The following is an 18,451-nucleotide window of genomic DNA, read 5'->3' on the forward strand; positions in this document are numbered from 1 at the left end:
TCATGTTTAGAGTACTGGTTGTAGGCTTCGAGCTGTGCGCCTTAGGGAAGCCTGCCCTCACTACTACAACGCCGTTGGGTAGACCGTCCGCAGACCTATGCGTTTTTTCTCCTCGCCAACGCGACATCGACAGCGTGATCTGGAGCCATCGGCTAGGAAAGATCCCCAAATAGGTAAGAGGGTACCCTGAAATTAATCAGCTGTGTGGCCTTTTGGGCAGGGTCATCTCGAGGACATGAAAACGGGTCTTCCGCTCTTCAAGTTTCTAATAGAAAGAACGACCACTTCTGACGGATACCAGAAACAGGGGCAACCTTCCAGGATCTCAATAGGTGGTCCTTTTGTCCTCCTGTACTACCCACTCCTCGACAAAATGAGGAGTCGTTGCCCTATTTTGCAGCTACCCTCACAGGTCGCGGGAGCAGTATTGGTCATCGAGCGGTGAGGGTTTCTGTGACCAGAGATGACGACTTGAGGCCCATCTCAATGTAGGAGCCCACAACACCACCGTGGAGACGAAAGCTGCAACTTCCGGTAACCAGCCCGATCTATAACCTGGCCATGTAGAAGTACCTAAAAAGGTTGAGGCATGACTCGATCCCGATGAAATTCTTGCACAAATGAGCGAAGACGCTTAGCATGATGATGGAATTGGGGTTGAGGTAGAGGTGACAGACGTTATAGAACGAGATGACGGTGGTGAAGAATTCGGAGAAAGAAGGAACAAGGCCGATCAGGAAGAACGAGACGAACATTACAATCTCTCCATGACGGGGAGCGTATGTGCGAGACCGGTAATGGGACAGGACAGACCGACTGACTAGGGTGAGGTAAGTGTGCAGGAGTCCAACGGATGGGGACAAACTCAGCAGGGTCATCAGAGCAAGAGAGGTACCTGCACCGTCCGTTATAATAGCCTATGAGTGGAAAGTTTAACTAGACATGGGGCTACTGTTTTTGAACCTATTTGTATGTTCTCTTCTTCTAATCTAGTATATAACGAGAGGAGAACCTGATTGATAAAGGGGAGGATATAAGAGAGGAATCAGACAGAGTAGTGTATCTCGACAGAAACTCATATGTAACCAGTTCACAAATACTCGTAACAAAATACACAGAACATAGGGTTATTATTTTTCAGAGGCCTGAACCTAGACAACCGCCGGTATTCTTAAGTTCTAGCAAATACACACCCATCGTCCAATACACATCGAAATCATTATCTAGGATCAACCTACGGTATTTTTTTAATTGATTCGTTTTCATTATCCCGATATTCCCATGTTGATACCCGTTTCCGACTTTTGTATTTTTTTAATTCTTTTTTCATATATTTTTAAGAAAAAAATACGAAAATAAAATGGTTAGAGTATTTTGCGACGTTTCCGTCCGGTTTCATCCCACCCATCGCTGGTAGAGAAAAGGACGGAGGAGATGACAACGGAGGTTTGCTCCACCGGTCTTCCAGATTTAGATATATGTGACGGACCCGCTGATGCGACCTGGGAAGCAACAGGGGAGAGCGACGCCGACGGTGGATGCTTTCGGTTCGGCGCGTCGTGATCGGATACGGCCACGTATGGGATGGGACGTCGGGGCACTCGTTTCGTTTCGTTTCGTTTCCTCCTTCCCTTTCTTCTTGTGATGTGCCCAACAGATTCAACAGCAGATGCCAGCTGAAGCTTACTACCTTGGGACGCAAATGCAACTACTGTACGTACGCTTAGCGTTGTCGGTGCAGTGGAAACTTCCTGCAGAGATCGTCAGGCGAATGCCCTTCTCCTGGAAGATTTCAGAAACTATTTTTGCAGCGACCCATTTTGCAGCGAACCAGCAACTATTTTTTGCCCATCACGACCTGACATTCGTCGAGCGTCTGCAGCGACGTGCGGAAAGCGAGCTTTGCAACTTCAATTCTCATTTCAACTTTAAGCGAGCGCCAGCAGCATAATTGTGGTAGTTCCTGTTCTTTTCCCTCAAATATATAATAGATGCTACTTCTTTTGAGATTTCAGTTTCAGAAAAATATAAGTTTTTTGCAGACATGATCGTACCTTCCAAGTGTAAGTAATCAATTCTGGCTAGTTGGCAAAAGATCATAAAAAGGGCACAGCACACTCGCTGCTACTTTTTCTTAAAAAAAGCAGATCAAACCCCAACGTTAAGGTGCTTTCTTTCAGAGTCCTGATTGACTCGCTGCTAGTACAGCAACACAGTTCCATCTCCCAACTTATTCAGAAATACTCTCAACATATATATACAGTACAGTACACCGGACGGACCATAAGTTAGAACATGGTGGCTTGCAAGAAATTCTGAGCATCTCAAGCATGCAGGGTAGGGAACAAAGACAATGGGAAAGGAGATCGAGCACCCAAGGAAAAGGAAAGAAGAGAAAGGGTAGGAGGAAAAAGATGGGGAAAGCAAGGGCAAGCAACCAAACGGAGCAAATGGGGAGAAAAAGAATCCCCACACACCAAAGGAGCTTTTCTTGAGCTCCTTCGATCCGATTAAACAACACCCGACACACCAAGCCGGTGCACTGCACTTCTAGAATCTTGATCGATTCGCACGGCACGCTCCCTCGTTGAATCTACCGTCCCTTAATCTATTCACCACCATCATGTTCATGCATGCCAAGAGTTACCGTTGGTAAATTAAGTTAATATGGTACATCCAACCACCATTGATCGACAGTATAATAATCAAGCCGGGTGATTACTGGGTCGGTCTAGCTGAACTGCAACATGTTCACATAGCCCTCCCTGCCGTTCGTCAGAAACAATAGTGCTGCAATGCTGCATGCACTGAAACAGTCAAAAAGGAAGAGCTTCTTGCTGCGATATTCAATGGGGTAATCCTACGCTGTATATGTGCTGTGAGTTGGCAGGACGATTGAATCGACTTGTCAAGCAATTATCGAAGGCGTTGCGCTTTTGGAATTGATCCTTTCGTCAATTTCGGCCTGGCTCCTCCCGTCCTCCGTTGAGTTGCAATGACCGCTTCCACCAGCCTTGTAACCATCGTGCGGCAACATGTCACATTGGTAGCTTAGCTGGTATACCTACCTACCTCTCTCTCTCTCTCTCTCTCTCTCTCTCTCTCTCTCTCTGCTGCGCAGGTGCTTGTATTTGTAACCCCACACGCACATACATCTCTCTCTCTCTCTCTCTCTCTCTCTCTGTCTGCGCAAAGCATTGCCATTTCAGCAGCAAGGGGCAAACACATAGCGCCGCACGCAGAGAAAGAGAGGGAAAGGTGAGGAGGACTGGACGCCATTGATGTCGTAGCAGAGAGGTCAGGTCAGGTCAGGTCAGGCACAAGAAACCGAGAGAGGGAGCAAGCATGGAGCCTGCAGGAAGGAGGGGAAGAGGTGGGGGCATCCTGCCGCTCCTCGGGGCTCTGCTGCTTGCATTGGCCGGCGGTGCAAGTTCGTGGCCTCACGACGGCGCCGTTGGTGTCGGTGCCGTCGCCGGCGGTCCCGGTAGAGTGGTCGGCGGCGAGCGGCGGTACGGGGATCTCGCGCTGAGGAGGATGGAGAGCGTCAGATCTTCATTCGGGGCAAGAAGAGATTTAGCAACGGTAAGCACGCGCTTAACAGCTGCTGTAACATGCTAATCTTTCATTATATTCCGACTTGAGTGCGGTTCAGGTGTTGATTGCTCCGTCCTACCTCCTTTCCTTTAGTAATGAATTTCTTAATGAGCAATTCGTAGTATCGTACACTTCCGTTTGATCATATTCTTGGAGTACGGGCAGTAGTAAATTGCAGGGAGAAATAGAGATAGAGAGAGAAGGTATCGGTTTGCTTTGCATTTGCAGTAGCTTTTCCAACAAAAAAAAATTCCTGCACTTTGCAAGAAAGGCAACGCTTTCCAACCAAACGGAGCTTAATTTGTATTGTAAGCATCTCACCGTCTCGTTTTCTGCCGGGCGTCGCTGTCGATACTCACCAAGAAATCCAAGCCTTCCGAAGAATCGGGCTTCACAAACTACTATACTCAAACGTCAGGCTCATCAATCAACTACTCACACAGACAAGATACCGGTACAACTGCAAGGGCGTCAGGTTTTGACTGCAGAACCCATGACGCCGTGTGAATCTACCTGCATTTCAGCACTTGGCACCAGACTTTGGACATTTTTCCAGCTTCTCATGCAATCTCGTCAAAAATGTCCGGCAAGCTTACGCACCAGCAGATCGACTTTCTCCGGCTGTCCTTCCATCTCTGATAGCAGCTCGAGCACTGTACCAGCTGCTAGCCACCCCAACAAGCACCAGATGCTCGCGTCGCATGGTTGGCGCTTAGGCGCGGCGCACTTGGCCTGTCACGTCTGACTCTGACCTGGCATGGTGAATTTCGTTGCAGGCTTCGGCGGCCGCGCGGGTGTACCACGTGACGGACTACGGGGCCGACCCGACCGGCGGCGCCGACGCGACGGCGGCGATCAATAAGGCCATCGCCGACGCGTTCAGCCCGCCGTCCAACGGCACCATGACCGGCGGCATCCCCGACCTCGGCGGCGCTGAGGTGCACCTCGACGGCGGCACGTACCTCATCAAGGGGCCCCTCACGCTGCCGGCCTCCGGCGGCGGCAACTTCAAGGTAAGAAACGACACGCCACGTCGTGGTGCTGCTCGAGTTTTCCGGCCAGTTTGCAGGCTTGTGCTGAAACTGGTGTGCACGTGTCAGATTCACAGCGGGTCGTTGCGGGCGTCGGACGACTTCCCGACGGACCGGTACCTGATCGAGCTGTCGGCGAAGGGCGGCGGCCGGAGCTACGACTACGAGTACGCGACGCTGCGGGACCTGATGCTGGACTGCAATTACCGCGGCGGCGGCGTCACGGTGGTGAACTCGCTCCGGGTCGGCATCGACAACTGCTACGTCGTGCACTTCCAGTCCGACGGCATCGCTGTGCACGGCGGGCACGAGACCTTCATCCGGAACAGCTTCCTCGGCCAGCACATGACCGCCGGCAGCGACCCCGGCGAGAGGGGCTTCACGGGCACGGGCATCCGGTTGGACGGTAACGACAACTCCGTGTCCGACGTCGTCATCTTCTCCGCGGAGACCGGGATCATGGTCACCGCGCCGGCCAACACCATCTCCGGCGTGCACTGCTACAACAAGGCCACCGGGTTCGGCGGCACCGGCATCTACCTCAAGATCCCGGGCCTGACGCAGGCGTGGATCAGCAACTGCTACATGGACTACACCAGCATCGTCGCCGAGGACCCCGTGCTGCTGCACGTGTCGGGTTCCTTCTTCCTCGGCGATGCCAACGTCGTTCTCAAGGCCGTCAACGGCGTCGCCAAGGGCGTGCAGGTCGTCGGCAACCTCTTCAGCGGCCGGGACAAGGGCATCGACATCGTGCAGCTCGACGGCAAGTTCGCGACTGTGGAGCAGGTGTACGTGCAGCAGAACTCGGCCACCGGCATGACGGTGAAGTCGACGTCGGCTCGCGGGTCGATGGACGGCAACGGGACCTCGTGGACGGTGGACTTCTCGCCAGTGCTGCTGTTCCCGGACCGCATCGGGCACGTGCAGTACTCGCTGGTCGCCGGCGACGCGTTCCCGGGGCACACGCTCCGGAACGTGTCCGGCAACCAGGTCGTCGTCGCCACGGACAAGGCCGTGTCTGCCACGGTCCACGTGCTGGTAGACCAGAACAGCAACTGAAGCGAGTCGAGACTCGAGCGCGCGCTGCTGCTGCTGCCTGCTCGTGCGACTGCTGCGAGCAAGGCGTGATTCCGTTCTTTTGTTCTCGCAAAATTCACCCATTCATGTGGTCTGAGAGATAGCGGTTGTTTGACCGAGAAAATGCTCCAGAATGGATCATTTTTCGCTCTCTGAAATGAAATGTCTCAAAAGCAACATAATGGATCCTTGATCAGCCACTTTCCAAAATATCGCGAGCTCTGACAGTACACCAAAACAAGCTAAGCTGTTCGTGATTTCACTTCTGAAATCTGAGCACGAGCAGACAAATTAAGGACCTTTCGCTTGCAGTAGATCATAGGTGACATGATCCAGACCTGGCCGGTGTGTTTTCTGGTCAGCTGTCTGTCGATGATAAGATTTTGCATTTAGTGGCTATTGCAGTTATTAGTACATGCGACCAGGAAGGGTACCTCCGATCAGTGGTCAGTACCTGTGACCATAAAAAGTAACTTTGACCAAACAGTACATACGACTAGTAAACAGTATTTGCGATCGATGAATAGTATCCCTGACTAGCGATCAGACGATACGGACAGATGTTCAGATTAAGAATGTAGTCGAATCGAAGAAGTCCAAACTATAATAAAAGATACTCAGTTAGATATATGAGAATTTACACGGTTGAATAGGAAAGATATATTAGTTATAGAAAGTCTGGAGATCAGAAAGTATAGCTGAATAAGGTTTATTCAGTTTGTATTAGAAGTTCTGATCTTATACGGCTAAGAACTGCCATACTTTAAATATGAGAGGGTCATAGCTGATTGAAATCATCACCAATTGATCAAACATAATTTACATTATCTTTCGTCTTTTGCCTATCATGTAGTTTCATTCACTTTTCTAATCTACATTGCTGGCTGTTCTTGATCTCGACGACCAAGGATGAGCCACCAGCCATCTGCGCTCTGACGGGTTCCTTTCGAGCGTGGGTGACAACGAAGGTTCAATGACACAACACTACGACCAGGGTATCCTGAGTGCTGCTCACCGGATATTGCACACCAGGTGCTCAGTGTTTGACGTGCCATCTTTTCGCGTCAACACTGTCACTCTCAATTGTACCAGAAAATGGTCCTCTATTCATGCACGCTTAATAATCATTTTCTCCATTCTGATTCAGAAAGTGGCCCTGGACCGAAACTCTGAAAGTAAGATGCTACTAAAAGTTTCTAAAGCATAGCCAGTAGCTCACCTGCTTTTCCGGCTAATTTTCAATCCGTTCGACTGGTCATTTCTTGATGCTAAAGTTTCAATGCTAGGGTGGCTTAACTTTTGCAGTTCAACTGCCAGTGCTTCAAACTGTTTTGCCAAGGTTTCCAGTCGACGAGATATGGCCTTTTAGAAGTTCTGGTGCAAGTTTGGACACCGTAATGTGTTAGTTTACCAGCTTTCGCTATGCGTGCTCTGTCTCTTGATCCCCTCATTCAGAAAAGCATGTAAATGGAAATTTTGTATTCATTATCTAATATTTAAGCAGCTCAGCTCACCACTTCCTCTTGTCGATTCCGCGCATAATTGACAAGCTTCTGAATTTTGGATCTCCAAATGCACGTTATGATTGATATTGAACGGCAAGTTCCCAGTTCTGTACTGAATCCCAAAGTTACTGACACACAAGGTCTTAAGGAATGCTGGTCAGTCAGTAATTGCAGTTTTCTTCTCTATTTCAACTCCACAAAAGTCTAAGCAAATCCATGAGCCAAGTTCTGTCCTTCAAGCACACTGCATATACAATGTGGAGCCGGTGGGAGCTCTCTATGGCTTTGGTCCCAGACCATGTGAATTGTGGCTTCTGGAAATCTGAATAACAGCATGATACATGGTCACTAATCCAATATTATTATTTTGCGAAGTCCACGGATCGGATACCATAAGCTATGCAAAATAGAATAGCTCCGCCTATGGCTATTTCACCGTCAATATTGGCTTGTTTAAAGTTTTGTCAATTCTGTATTAGCACCTATTATGGTGCTAAGTTTCAGTACAAAAAAAGTGTAATTTTCCTGCTCCTCTGTTCCAACTTGTCAAACTATTTAGTGGGAAGAAGGTAGATAGGTATAGTTTACCATCTGAATAAAGGTCGTGTCTGCAGCCAAATCAATAGAAGTCAAGGCATGACTGTGGAATTCAGTTCAGATTATTTGACTTGTGAGTCACCTAAGTCTAACAACTAGATTTCTTCTCTAAGAGATAAAGAACCTGGGGGTTTGCAGAAACTAAAATATACTATGCTACCTTGTAACAGATCCAACACCTTCCTACTGAGATCTGCATGCCGTGATGGCATCAGGATTAGTTTGCTAGGGTAGTTGCGCCTCTGAAGGAGTAAAGAACAAACCTTGTTGGGAGTTGAGACCTCATTTGACTTTCATCGATCGTACTGATTGTTGTTGGTAAACTAATCTGACAAAACGAAGCACCCACCTATGATTTGAGGTCAATAATTTAAGATAAAGTACCAAGGCAATTTTTGTTAAGGGAAGTAATGCATCGTACAGTACTTCAACGAATAAAGTTAGCAAATTGCAAAAGTTTGTTCTTTGCAAACCTGATACGCCTGTCAATCATTCATGCTGAACATACTTTCAATCTAACTCGATAGAGACAGGATTCGAGAATGATGCCATCAATCTCTTTTCGATGAAAGGTCATAGCCTGATAGGTTTTCACTTTCAGAAGAGATTTTAGTGAATGCATTTTTTTCAGATGCATTAATTCAGGATCCATTGTCAGACTCTTAGCTTTTCGGAGGCAAATTCTAGTGCATGATTTTTTTTTTAACAGACGTTCATAATCAGTTGACTTAAGCAACAGTAAAACTTCTGTTAAGACTTATCGTAGTTCAACAAAATTATTTCTTGTAGAAGAAATCCAGCAGCAAGTAGCTACATGCCTGTGCTGCGGCCTGTAAGCCTAAATTATGGTCCCAGAAACACTACCATACTATCTTCAAAGTTCAGTACTTCACTCTTGAGTCACAGAGTGAGGTACCGTAAAATTATTTCTGAACTCTTCACCCAGTATTGAGGGCTCTTCACCGTTCATGAATCCTCACACTTGTTCACAACCCAATCTGCCAAATTCTTTGAAAATTGAGCAAGCAGTTCAAAAATATTGCAATCATAATCAGCAAGTTTTAAGAATCATATTTTGCTCAAAATCCGTGGATCTCACAGGATATAAGCGTGAAAGCATTACCCCAGAATGTGACAAGGATGATCAAATATAGACATCTAGCATGTATTTTATCTAAATTTGTTGTTCTAGAGCTACAGTATAAAAAGATATACTAGTAGTATTGTGATTCATGTATCCACATTCTATACATTTTCCCTAGGAAAACTCACTACCAAGCAACTAGTCCTGGAGCTCATTCCATCCTATGAACAAGTTACTAGACCTTCAATGCCAATGCCAGTGGAACTATGGCCTTCTCGCTCCACAGCTTCCACCACCGCTTCGTAAAGCTTTGTCCATGAGCACCCATCACCTGTCCCAACCAAGTCCCAAAATGTCAAATTCGGGCTTGGCGGGCATGTGGCGACTACCATGTCAGCAATGCTGCCCACTTTCGCTACAGATCGCGGGAAGTCCAATGCCAAGTTGTCGACTTTATGTTCATAGATTTTTCCATTCCTGTCAACTTTGTACCTCGACGTGCCACTGAAGCAGCCATATGATTCCCACGGGACACGTGGGGTGCCCCACAGCTCCCACCGGACAACTATTGAGTTCTCTGTCAGTTGCCAAATGCGTGATATGTCAAGCCCAATCTCGTGGAACAGTAGACGCCCGTGGAATCTAAGTGCCCAGAATATTGTCTTGTAGTTGTCGATCCCATGGAATGTGTTCAGTGGGTCGACAAATGTGATGTCTTCACTGCAATATGTGTAAAAAACATTTTCGGTCACCACTGTTACATGAAAAAGTATGTAGAGCATGCCTACAAAGAGATAAGTTTGCAAGAGATGCAATTTACGCAGCCCTAGCGTTCTTGTCAGACATGATTACAAACTCAAACTAGCATAATTGCTGATGATGGACTGTTGCATCCCATTGCACTCTAACAGCGTAGCATCAGAACTAAGTGATAAACCGGTGGATGTTCATCAATTGATTCAGTTGTCAATCTTGAATATGACAAATAATCAGTTCTAAAAGGCTAACACTGCAGCAGCAGAACAAATCAACAACCAACTGTTTTTTCATTTCTAGAATCATGGTGGTATCAACAGTTTTACATGATTAGCCATTTTATGAACACTGAATGGTAAGCTGCACAAATTTATGTCTATGTTTGACCTTAATCCACTGGAAATACCGAGCTACGATTACCGGTACTTGAAAATTTCTCCATCATCAATCAGAGCTAAACTAACAAATTCCAATTCGTACTACATACACATCGATCAATTCTCAGAGGCCTAATCCAAAATAAAACCGAAATAGCGGCATGGAAGAAAAAGGCCTCTTTTTCCTCACCGGTAGATATCGTAGTTGGGTTCCCGGACGAAGACGGCGGGCAGGTCGTCCCGCAGCGTGCGCACCGCCGTCCCGAGGTTGAGGTAAAAGTCCGACCTTTGCGGGTTTCCGCCGCCCTTGCTCCGGTTCTTGGTCGCCGTGGACTTGGCTGCGGGGATGGCGGCCTGCTGCGAGGCGCTGAGCAGGAGCAGGAGGCTGAGGTGGCCCGGGGACGCCACCTGCGCCGCGCCGGAGCCCGAGCCGTGGATCTTGCCGCCGCCATGGCCCGGCAGGGCGAGCTGCGTCTTGAGCAGGGGGCTCGGGGGCGACTTGCAGGACGGCGTGGTGAGCTTAGGGAGGAGGAACGCCATGGCCGATTGGCTCCCTGCTTCTTGCTTTTTTGATTTTTCTGGTCTCCTCTCTCTGCTTCGTCTACGAGCCTCGGTGTCCCATGTAAAAGCTTCCAAGTATCGATCCAATTGGGCTGCGTTCTTGGGAGATTGTGTTCCTATGTGTGGAGATTTGAGTGGCTCTGAAAGCTGCAGCGAGCCTGTGTGGGAGAAAAGATTGTTGGTGTGAGTTACTGGTCCGACGTGGTGCGGTAGCCTGGTTTTTCTTCCTTTCTTTTCATTTCCCCTTACAATTCTTCACCTTTTAACTATACTATAGCACTTTTCTTAACATTTGCTATGGAAAACGCTAATATGGTCCGCACCCAACACCAAGTATCATTCAGTGCATCGTGACCATTTAGCGTCGGCCCGTTAAGACAGAGAGTGATGACTCTCCTTCGATTATTTTCCTTATTTCTCAAACCTTTTGTGACCATTTAACGTCGGTCCTATTACTAGTTAGGATAGAAAGAGGGATGACTCTTTTTTAATTATTTTTCTTATTTTTTAAACTCTACCCTATGTGTACCGTAGTTGTGGAGATTTAACTTTTACATCCATATTTGTCATAGACTTAGCTTCACTCTGCAGTACCTCTTACCTAGCATCTTTATTGATTGAGCTAAAATTGCTGCTACAATCATTGGATCTTTGCCGCCCGCCTCTTTCAAGACCGATGGTTCCAAATCTCAAACAAGTGAGGCTTTCCAATATAAACTTCAAAATTTTCTTTCTTTGAGATCTAAGTTTTCTCTTAATTGAACCTGAAATATTCTAGGTGGGGTTGCAATTCTTCTTCACCACTTTCCCTTGCTCTCCAAAACCTACCCCTATGTGTACTGCCGCCGTCGAGTTCCTGTTTGCTTCTGCCTCCATGCTCCATGGACACCACTGCTTTCCTTTTAAATTGTCATCTTCACCAATTTTGTTAGAGTTGTTGCTATCAATTACTACATCCTCGCTGCCTAACTCGACCAGGTGAGGCTTTGGTTTATATTCCATTTAAAACTTAAAATTTTGTTTCTTTGCGACTGAAAGTTTCAGTTTTGTTCTATTGAATATTTTGTAGAAAATGTTTTTGTCTTAGTTTTTTCTTGGTTTCAAATTGAGAACTTCGAATCCAGGTTCTTACGGCATACAGCATACATTGCACACTTCTTTATAGTATGCTTCTTACGGCATCACCTGAAAACAATATAAGTTACTGATCGGCTGAGCATCAGTAGAGAGCTTCGCATAATGGAGTTCTTTCTCTGTCCTTAGGACTTGAACTGTCAAAGCAAAAGCATTTCAGGTGCACGCAAAGAAAAAGAGCAGCTTGGTGTGCTCATTTCTACAGCATTACATGACAAGCACATCAACTTAACTGCTTATGGTGATAAAACATAACAATTTTTCTTTCTTTTTTTTCCCTCAGAAAGTCTAACTACACCATACAAGTTTCTTCTGGACAGCTGACACCTCTTCTCTAGTTGCATTCACTGTGAGATGATGCATTATTGTTGTGAATTGCAACATCTAGACTGCTTCACATCCCCATCATGTGATCCAGGCCTGGCTGAGGAGCTCCTCCCATGCCTCCACCTGTCACATTATGAAGCAGTTGTTGGAGCCAACGCCTTGTTGCTGGGTCATCCTGTGTTTGCAGTAAGTCAATATACTTAGTATTTGATTGAAACTTTTAGTTAAGTGTATCATTAGTTTAGTGGAGAGAGCAAAAATGAATTGGCGACAGCTGACTTAAGAGTATGACTCACCCTAAGACAGTTAGTGAATGTCCCATCTTTCAGCATGTCAGGTAAGCAACTTTGCAGTGCAGCACAGGCCCTGCGCCGAAGAGTGTAATAAAAAATTACAACGTTAGGATATATATGTGTTATAACTTGACAAAATATAAATGATAAAACGAACCTGGGATTATCTGACAGCCTGAGGTAACATCGAATTATGTGCTTCAGCAACCTTGTGGAGGGCTGATCAGCAAGTGAAACAACCATGCTTGCTAAAACACTGCCTACAGCAAAGAAACGCTCAGCAGTGGCACAAATGTAGCGCAGCCCAACATCATCTAGAAGAATCTTTTGGACAATGAAGGTTGCCACCTGCATATGCACATCTGGCCAAGTTAGTGATGAAGTGACAGCTATAAACTTAGTTGAATAAGAGCTCGTTTGGTCCATGAGACTTATTTCGGCCTTAAACCCAACTCCACCACCAAAAGAAGCCTAGGCTCCTCCTAAGCTCATATTCAAATACTTGTTGCTTATGCGCAAGAGACATTGAAAAAAAAGAAAAGAAAAGAAAAGAAAATGGCAATACTTATGTGCCAACCAGATGACAAACAGTATGTTCATGTGATAAAAATCTGCCACTAAAATTAGCAGCATAAGATAGTCCCTGAATTGCCACACAGCTTCGGATGATCCTTTTACAATACACCTTTTAGGCTCATGAATAAAAAGGTGGTAAGGCTTCTCAGAGAGAAAATGGTATAGGACAAGAAAATCCTAAAGATAACTCATGGTAGCAAAGTAGTACTCCAGATAAATTTCAGACAGCGAAATATATTAAAAAATATATTATGCCTTTCCAGTGCTAAGCAGAAGAGATAGATGATGAGAATTGAGATGACTAACTACATACAGTTTTTGAAAGCTCACTGCCCATCTCCATGGTTCGCAAGCACAGAGGAATTATTTCAGTTTGCAGCAAAAAACTGATGACTTCAGTATCATCAACCTGCATTATCACAAAGAAGTTACATTCTTGTTTGCAGAATTGATATTTTTAGAACAAGTGGGGACTTCAATATATCATCATGTATTTGGACAAAATGAACAGCACATCCCAAGAAGTAGTAATGTGTTGCTATTGCTATATGGTAACACATATCCATCATTGGAGGCAGATGTACTATAATGGATTTGCTAGTTCATGTAAACTCCCAAGAAGGGATTACCTTTACAAGAGCACCGATGACACCCAGGCTGGTAAGCCGCAAGTACTCAAAAGGTCTAGATTTGCTGGTAGTATTAAGGAACGGGTACAAGTACAGTGGAATGTGAGCTGAAAAAATAATTTTTTGTCAATATTACTTACATTATACCATTATAATATGCCAAAAATATATGTGTTGGGAGGGAGAATTAACAATGCGCCATCATCAATGAATTTAAACTAAATTATGCAAAGGGCTGAGATTGTTACCATTTAAGAAAAGGATCCTTGTTTCAGGGTGCGATGCGACACACTAAGATAATTAAAAGAAGCCAAACAAAAGTTAAACAATAATTGTATGCCATAAATCCAATGTACCCCCCAGCAGCCAAAAGTTTGTGCTATTAACCCCTTAGTTGTAAAAGTGTACCTGAAGAAGCGCAAGTGCGTTGCAGACTCGGTTTGATGCGCCAGCTGATAATGTTGGAGGTGAAAGTGCAGGGTAGATTGATACAATCTCCTGTAAAGTGCCAAATATAGAAAGCGAGAAAGATTGACTTAAACCCAAATAAGTTGCATTAAAATTAGTAATAAGGCCACCAACACAGTGCTGATTTCTACGACAAAGAATGACTGAGCTCAATAGCAGATATATCACAGTAACACAAAGTAAGGTATAAAGTAGCCTCAAAGCTAACTGCCTAGCTTCTAGTTCTTTGTGATTTCAAGCATGCAAATCCAAACTACAGAAGGGCCGGAAACTATGCATACCTGGAGTAGCGCTGCAATTGTGCCAAAAGAGTGCCACAGCAACGGGGCAAGATCTTGAAATATCTCTCTTTTCTGAAAAGTAGATTCATTTAGATATTGAGTAGTTGTGCCTCGCAAAATGCCATTCAATGGTAATGAACATACAACCTACATGTGTTCAGTTCAGGATTATTTGATAACAGATTGACTACAAACGGACCACTGGTGAGTTATTTACCACTTATCACAGATGAGGTGTTTTCGAAAGAAAAAAAAGGCTATGTGCCAGGCGAGTGGCAGGGTGGCACGTAGTGCTTGATTGATTTGGTGGGCTAGGCAGACAATTTTTGAAGCAGTGCATAGAGGATAAAGAAAGTACTACAAACTTCTTCATCACACTCACCCAACATTCTTGGCAATGAAGCCATTTATTTGGGCATCCATTCATACCCTAGCAACTAATTTGCAATAGCAATACACGATTCATGAAAATGCATATGAGCTAATGGAAATAACTAAGTCTATAACAAATAAGTCTTACAGGCTAACATCTTGATCAAATATATATATATATATATATATATATATATATATATATATAGGAAAACTAGTATGTACTCCTGGGTGTATGTACTCCCACCTCTCATATACCACTTTTACACGTGTGTTATACTTCTTTATCACTTTAAATATACTTCATTAGTAATTATAAGATACTACAATACAAATCCCATATATAGGAAAACTAGTATATATATATATATATATATATATATATACAAAGTTGAGACTAGAATCAAGAGAAGCAATCAGGCAACAATCAATGCACATTAACCATACGCTCCTACAGTAAACCTTACACCAAAACACCAAAATTAAACTAGGTCACTCGTTACGACAAAACCACATAACGTCACTAGGGCGCAGCCATATATCACAACAGAAACTGAATTCCACAAATTTATCTCAACAAACCAAATCAGAGATTATTCCCACAATACACGTCACTGTTATGTACTAGAGATCATAAGGCACAAAGCATTACTCACGAGGAGTTTAAAAAAAAAAATCCTCACGAGGTGGGGCTACAATAGTTGCGGCGGAGGGAACCTTGGAGAGTTCGAGGAGCGCGTTCTCGCGCAGCTCGGGGTCACAGAGGTCCAGCACTAGCTGCTCCGCCGACGCCATCTTATTCCTGTCCTTGACCGCCTGGCCCAGCGCGGGTCCGATGCTGCCGCTGCTCCCAGCCACCGGGGACGGCGACGGCGGCGAGGCCCCGGCGAACGAGGGCGGGATGGTGAGGGAAGGCTGCAGGTTCGCCATGTCACCTCAACTGCACAACCGTAACTAAAATCATAACAAATTCCTTCACAAGTCTCCAGCACAGGACGAATCAGGGGGGCGCGAAATCAATCGAATCGAGCTACCAATCGAACTCCGGGTGGATCTACACTACGCTAACCTTAGCTCCCGCGGTTGGCGGGCGCGGTGGCTGAGGGCCTGAGGCTGCTTGAGCCCGAAACGGACGGCTCAGCCAGACCTTCCCGGGCGGCGCCGTGCGGCAACTCCACAGAATAGGTCGGTGGTGGTGCCGCGGACACGGCGTGGAGGAGTACGAGGAGGAGGGAGAGGCGACGGCGAGTCGGCGGTGATGCGACGGCGACGGGAGATGAGCGGAGGGGGTGGGGGGGGGGGGATTAGGGCGGCCGAGGAGAGATCTCGGGGCCTTTGTCTGACCAACGGACGGACAGGGTCGAACGGCTACGAGATCGGACCGTCCAGCGAGAACGCAGGGCCTGAGCCGCTCCGGGGGTGGTGTCACACCGCGCGAACGGCGTGATCAAAGCTGTAGTAACGGACGCTGCATTAACCCAACATTAATGGGCCGGGCCTGCTAGTCTATGGGCCGCACCGATTTGGGCCGCATGGGCTGGGCTTTCACGCGACCTGTCGAGAAATTCTGTAACCTACAGGGGTCATTATGCAAAACCTAAGCTTCCGCCAACGAGGCTGCGCTATAAGAGTGCGCCCTAGGGTTTCCGCGGCGCCGCCACCTCCTTCCGAGTCTCAGCTCCGCATCCTCCGCGCGCCGCCGCCTCGCCGCTCGACGCCCACCGCGCAGCCATGGCGGAGCAGGTAACGCTCCACTCGCGTCTCCCGTGTACGTCGTTTTCCGCCGCTCGGTGTCACTCGCTAGGGCCAGTTCTTCGCTATGTGACGCGCATTCGCGTGGGTAGATGGGCGCGTCTCCTGATCTGGTCTGGTCTGGTCTGGTCCCGTGTGCCGCCTGGTCGTTGCTGATTTTTAGTTTGAGGCCACAAGAATTTGGTGTGGTTTTATGATTTAGGGTGGACTAGGTGTGGTAGGGTTGTGTACTGGCACTTGCAAATCTCACTTATCATTTCTGAATGTTGGGGTGCCGCTGGTTAGTTATTCGCGGGACATGATTATTGTGGTACTTGTAAACTATCACCAACATTGAAGTTTGATGAGACGTGGTATAAAATTTTGATTGTTGCAGTTCCATTTTATGCGGGTAACATTCGGAGTCCTGACCATGCCATATCGATGGTGTCGTGGCTATTCTAGTTATTAAATTTACTGTGCACTAGTTATGTGATGCATTTTTTATAATAGTGTGATCATGTATGTTTTATTTTGGAGCTAAGCTATTACTGTATCATTTAGATACTTTATGAGTTTTTATTTATTCCTGTATATAAGCAATCTAAGTTGTTTCCAGCTGCTTGTTTCATAGTTCTAATGTCTTGCATCTACCCATTTTCCAGACTGAGAAGGCTTTCCTCAAACAGCCAAAGGTTTTCCTCAGGTGAGGGTTTTTTGCTTCTCCCTGCATGCTTTCTGTTCTTGATGATTAATATACATATCTTAACGAACAATTGTGTTTTATTTTTAGCACGAAGAAATCTGGCAAGGGTAAGAAGCCAGGCAAGGGAGGCAACCGATTCTGGAAGAGCATTGGTCTTGGCTTTAAGACCCCCAGAGAGGCAATTGATGGTATAATTGATTCTTTGTTTTGTTGTTCTATCTTCAAAGTTCTAGAATTCGAAGATTGGCATGTTATTTAAGATAGTGAAGGACAAGATGTGGCCTTCATAATTTTTCTTCTCAATGGTTGCCTATTTTTTCTTCTCATTTGCTAATTTAGAAAACAATATCAAGGTCATGGTGCCAAGTACTATGATGTACCTTGATAATGCATTGATAGGATATGCCCTGTGTCTTGTAAGTGTTGACAGATGATTTAATTTTCGTTTCTCTTCCTTTTACAGGGACTTACATTGACAAGAAGTGCCCATTCACTGGAACAGTTTCTATCAGAGGCAGAATTATTGCTGGAACATGCCACAGTGCTAAGATGAACAGAACCATCATTGTTCGCAGGAACTACCTCCACTTCGTTAAGAAATATCAGAGGTAAGTGAACTATTTGTGAAGCCTAGATTTATATTTTCGCTTCCAAGTGAAATTCCATGTTTCTAATACATGAGTTATCTGTACACGTTGCAGGTATGAGAAGAGGCATTCCAACATTCCAGCTCACATCTCCCCATGCTTCCGTGTCAAGGAAGGTGACCATGTCATCATCGGCCAGTGCAGGTAATACTCGCATGCTCTCATAACTTGGTATGTCACTTGTGAATCAAATGAACACTATGTTAGCCTTCCAACATTCACCTATAGAATAGAACTACCGTTGTGTTGTTAAACTTTTGTTTTCAATTCACTGGATAGCCTTTTGCCAAGGGAATATTGTTCATTGCTGAAGTATCATTTCTGCAATGTAACAGGCCCCTGTCAAAGACTGTGAGGTTCAACGTCCTGAAAGTCATTCCAGCTGGAACCACCGGCGCCAGCGGTGGGAAGAAGGCCTTCACTGCAGCCTGAGCTTAGACTCCGGTCCATGATTAGTCTATAGAATGGAGGTTTTTTTGCTTAAAAGTCCTGCTAGGCTTCTGTTTCGACCTATGATTTGGAGATTGTTTCCCATCAAAATGAAGTCTCGTCGTCTGAACTTGTTTTAAGGAATTTACTTATGCAGAGTTTTGTTGCTGAGATCTGTATTGTTTACCCCGTACTGTTGTGGCTGTGGTGCTTGCCCCGTCGTAGCTGTCCCCAATTGATGCTACGCTGCTGTCGACCATGACATCAACATATCAA

At 45.9% G+C, this 18,451-nt stretch overlaps 4 protein-coding genes across 5 annotated transcripts; 2 read left to right on the forward strand and 2 right to left on the reverse strand.

The window, feature by feature from the left end:
• The first annotated feature begins 3,130 nt into the window (after positions 1-3,130).
• Positions 3,131-6,109, forward strand: LOC133889744 (polygalacturonase QRT3-like). Its single transcript, XM_062330206.1, has 3 exons — positions 3,131-3,582; positions 4,371-4,607; positions 4,695-6,109. Exons 1-3 carry the CDS (start codon positions 3,346-3,348, stop codon positions 5,682-5,684), a joined length of 1,464 nt encoding a protein of 487 aa, XP_062186190.1. The 5' UTR covers positions 3,131-3,345; the 3' UTR covers positions 5,685-6,109.
• Positions 6,110-8,909: 2,800 nt separating this feature from the next.
• LOC133889269 (uncharacterized) lies at positions 8,910-10,750 on the reverse strand. Its single transcript, XM_062329779.1, has 2 exons — positions 10,212-10,750; positions 8,910-9,608 (listed from the first exon to the last, which is right to left on the reverse strand). The coding sequence occupies exons 1-2, from the start codon at positions 10,559-10,561 to the stop codon at positions 9,110-9,112; spliced, it is 849 nt and encodes a 282-aa protein (XP_062185763.1). The 5' UTR covers positions 10,562-10,750; the 3' UTR covers positions 8,910-9,109.
• Positions 10,751-11,718: 968 nt separating this feature from the next.
• LOC133888274 (uncharacterized) lies at positions 11,719-15,971 on the reverse strand. Of its 2 annotated transcripts, none has more exons than XM_062328452.1 (10): positions 15,732-15,971; positions 15,380-15,602; positions 14,291-14,362; positions 13,950-14,039; positions 13,790-13,832; positions 13,542-13,648; positions 13,226-13,321; positions 12,494-12,684; positions 12,340-12,409; positions 11,719-12,218 (listed from the first exon to the last, which is right to left on the reverse strand). In XM_062328452.1, exons 2-10 carry the CDS (start codon positions 15,590-15,592, stop codon positions 12,111-12,113), a joined length of 990 nt encoding a protein of 329 aa, XP_062184436.1. In that variant the 5' UTR covers positions 15,593-15,602; positions 15,732-15,971; the 3' UTR covers positions 11,719-12,110. The 2 variants fall into 2 exon arrangements, with proteins under 2 accessions (XP_062184436.1, XP_062184437.1); XM_062328453.1 differs by having other exon boundaries at positions 15,697-15,971.
• Positions 15,972-16,253: 282 nt separating this feature from the next.
• LOC133888276 (small ribosomal subunit protein uS17) lies at positions 16,254-18,346 on the forward strand. Its single transcript, XM_062328454.1, has 6 exons — positions 16,254-16,405; positions 17,059-17,099; positions 17,187-17,287; positions 17,563-17,707; positions 17,801-17,890; positions 18,082-18,346. The coding sequence occupies exons 1-6, from the start codon at positions 16,394-16,396 to the stop codon at positions 18,176-18,178; spliced, it is 486 nt and encodes a 161-aa protein (XP_062184438.1). The 5' UTR covers positions 16,254-16,393; the 3' UTR covers positions 18,179-18,346.
• Positions 18,347-18,451: the final 105 nt, after the last annotated feature.

This window comes from Phragmites australis, chromosome 13 (genome assembly GCF_958298935.1).
Source record: "Phragmites australis chromosome 13, lpPhrAust1.1, whole genome shotgun sequence".
Classification (NCBI taxonomy): domain Eukaryota; kingdom Viridiplantae; phylum Streptophyta; class Magnoliopsida; order Poales; family Poaceae; genus Phragmites; species Phragmites australis.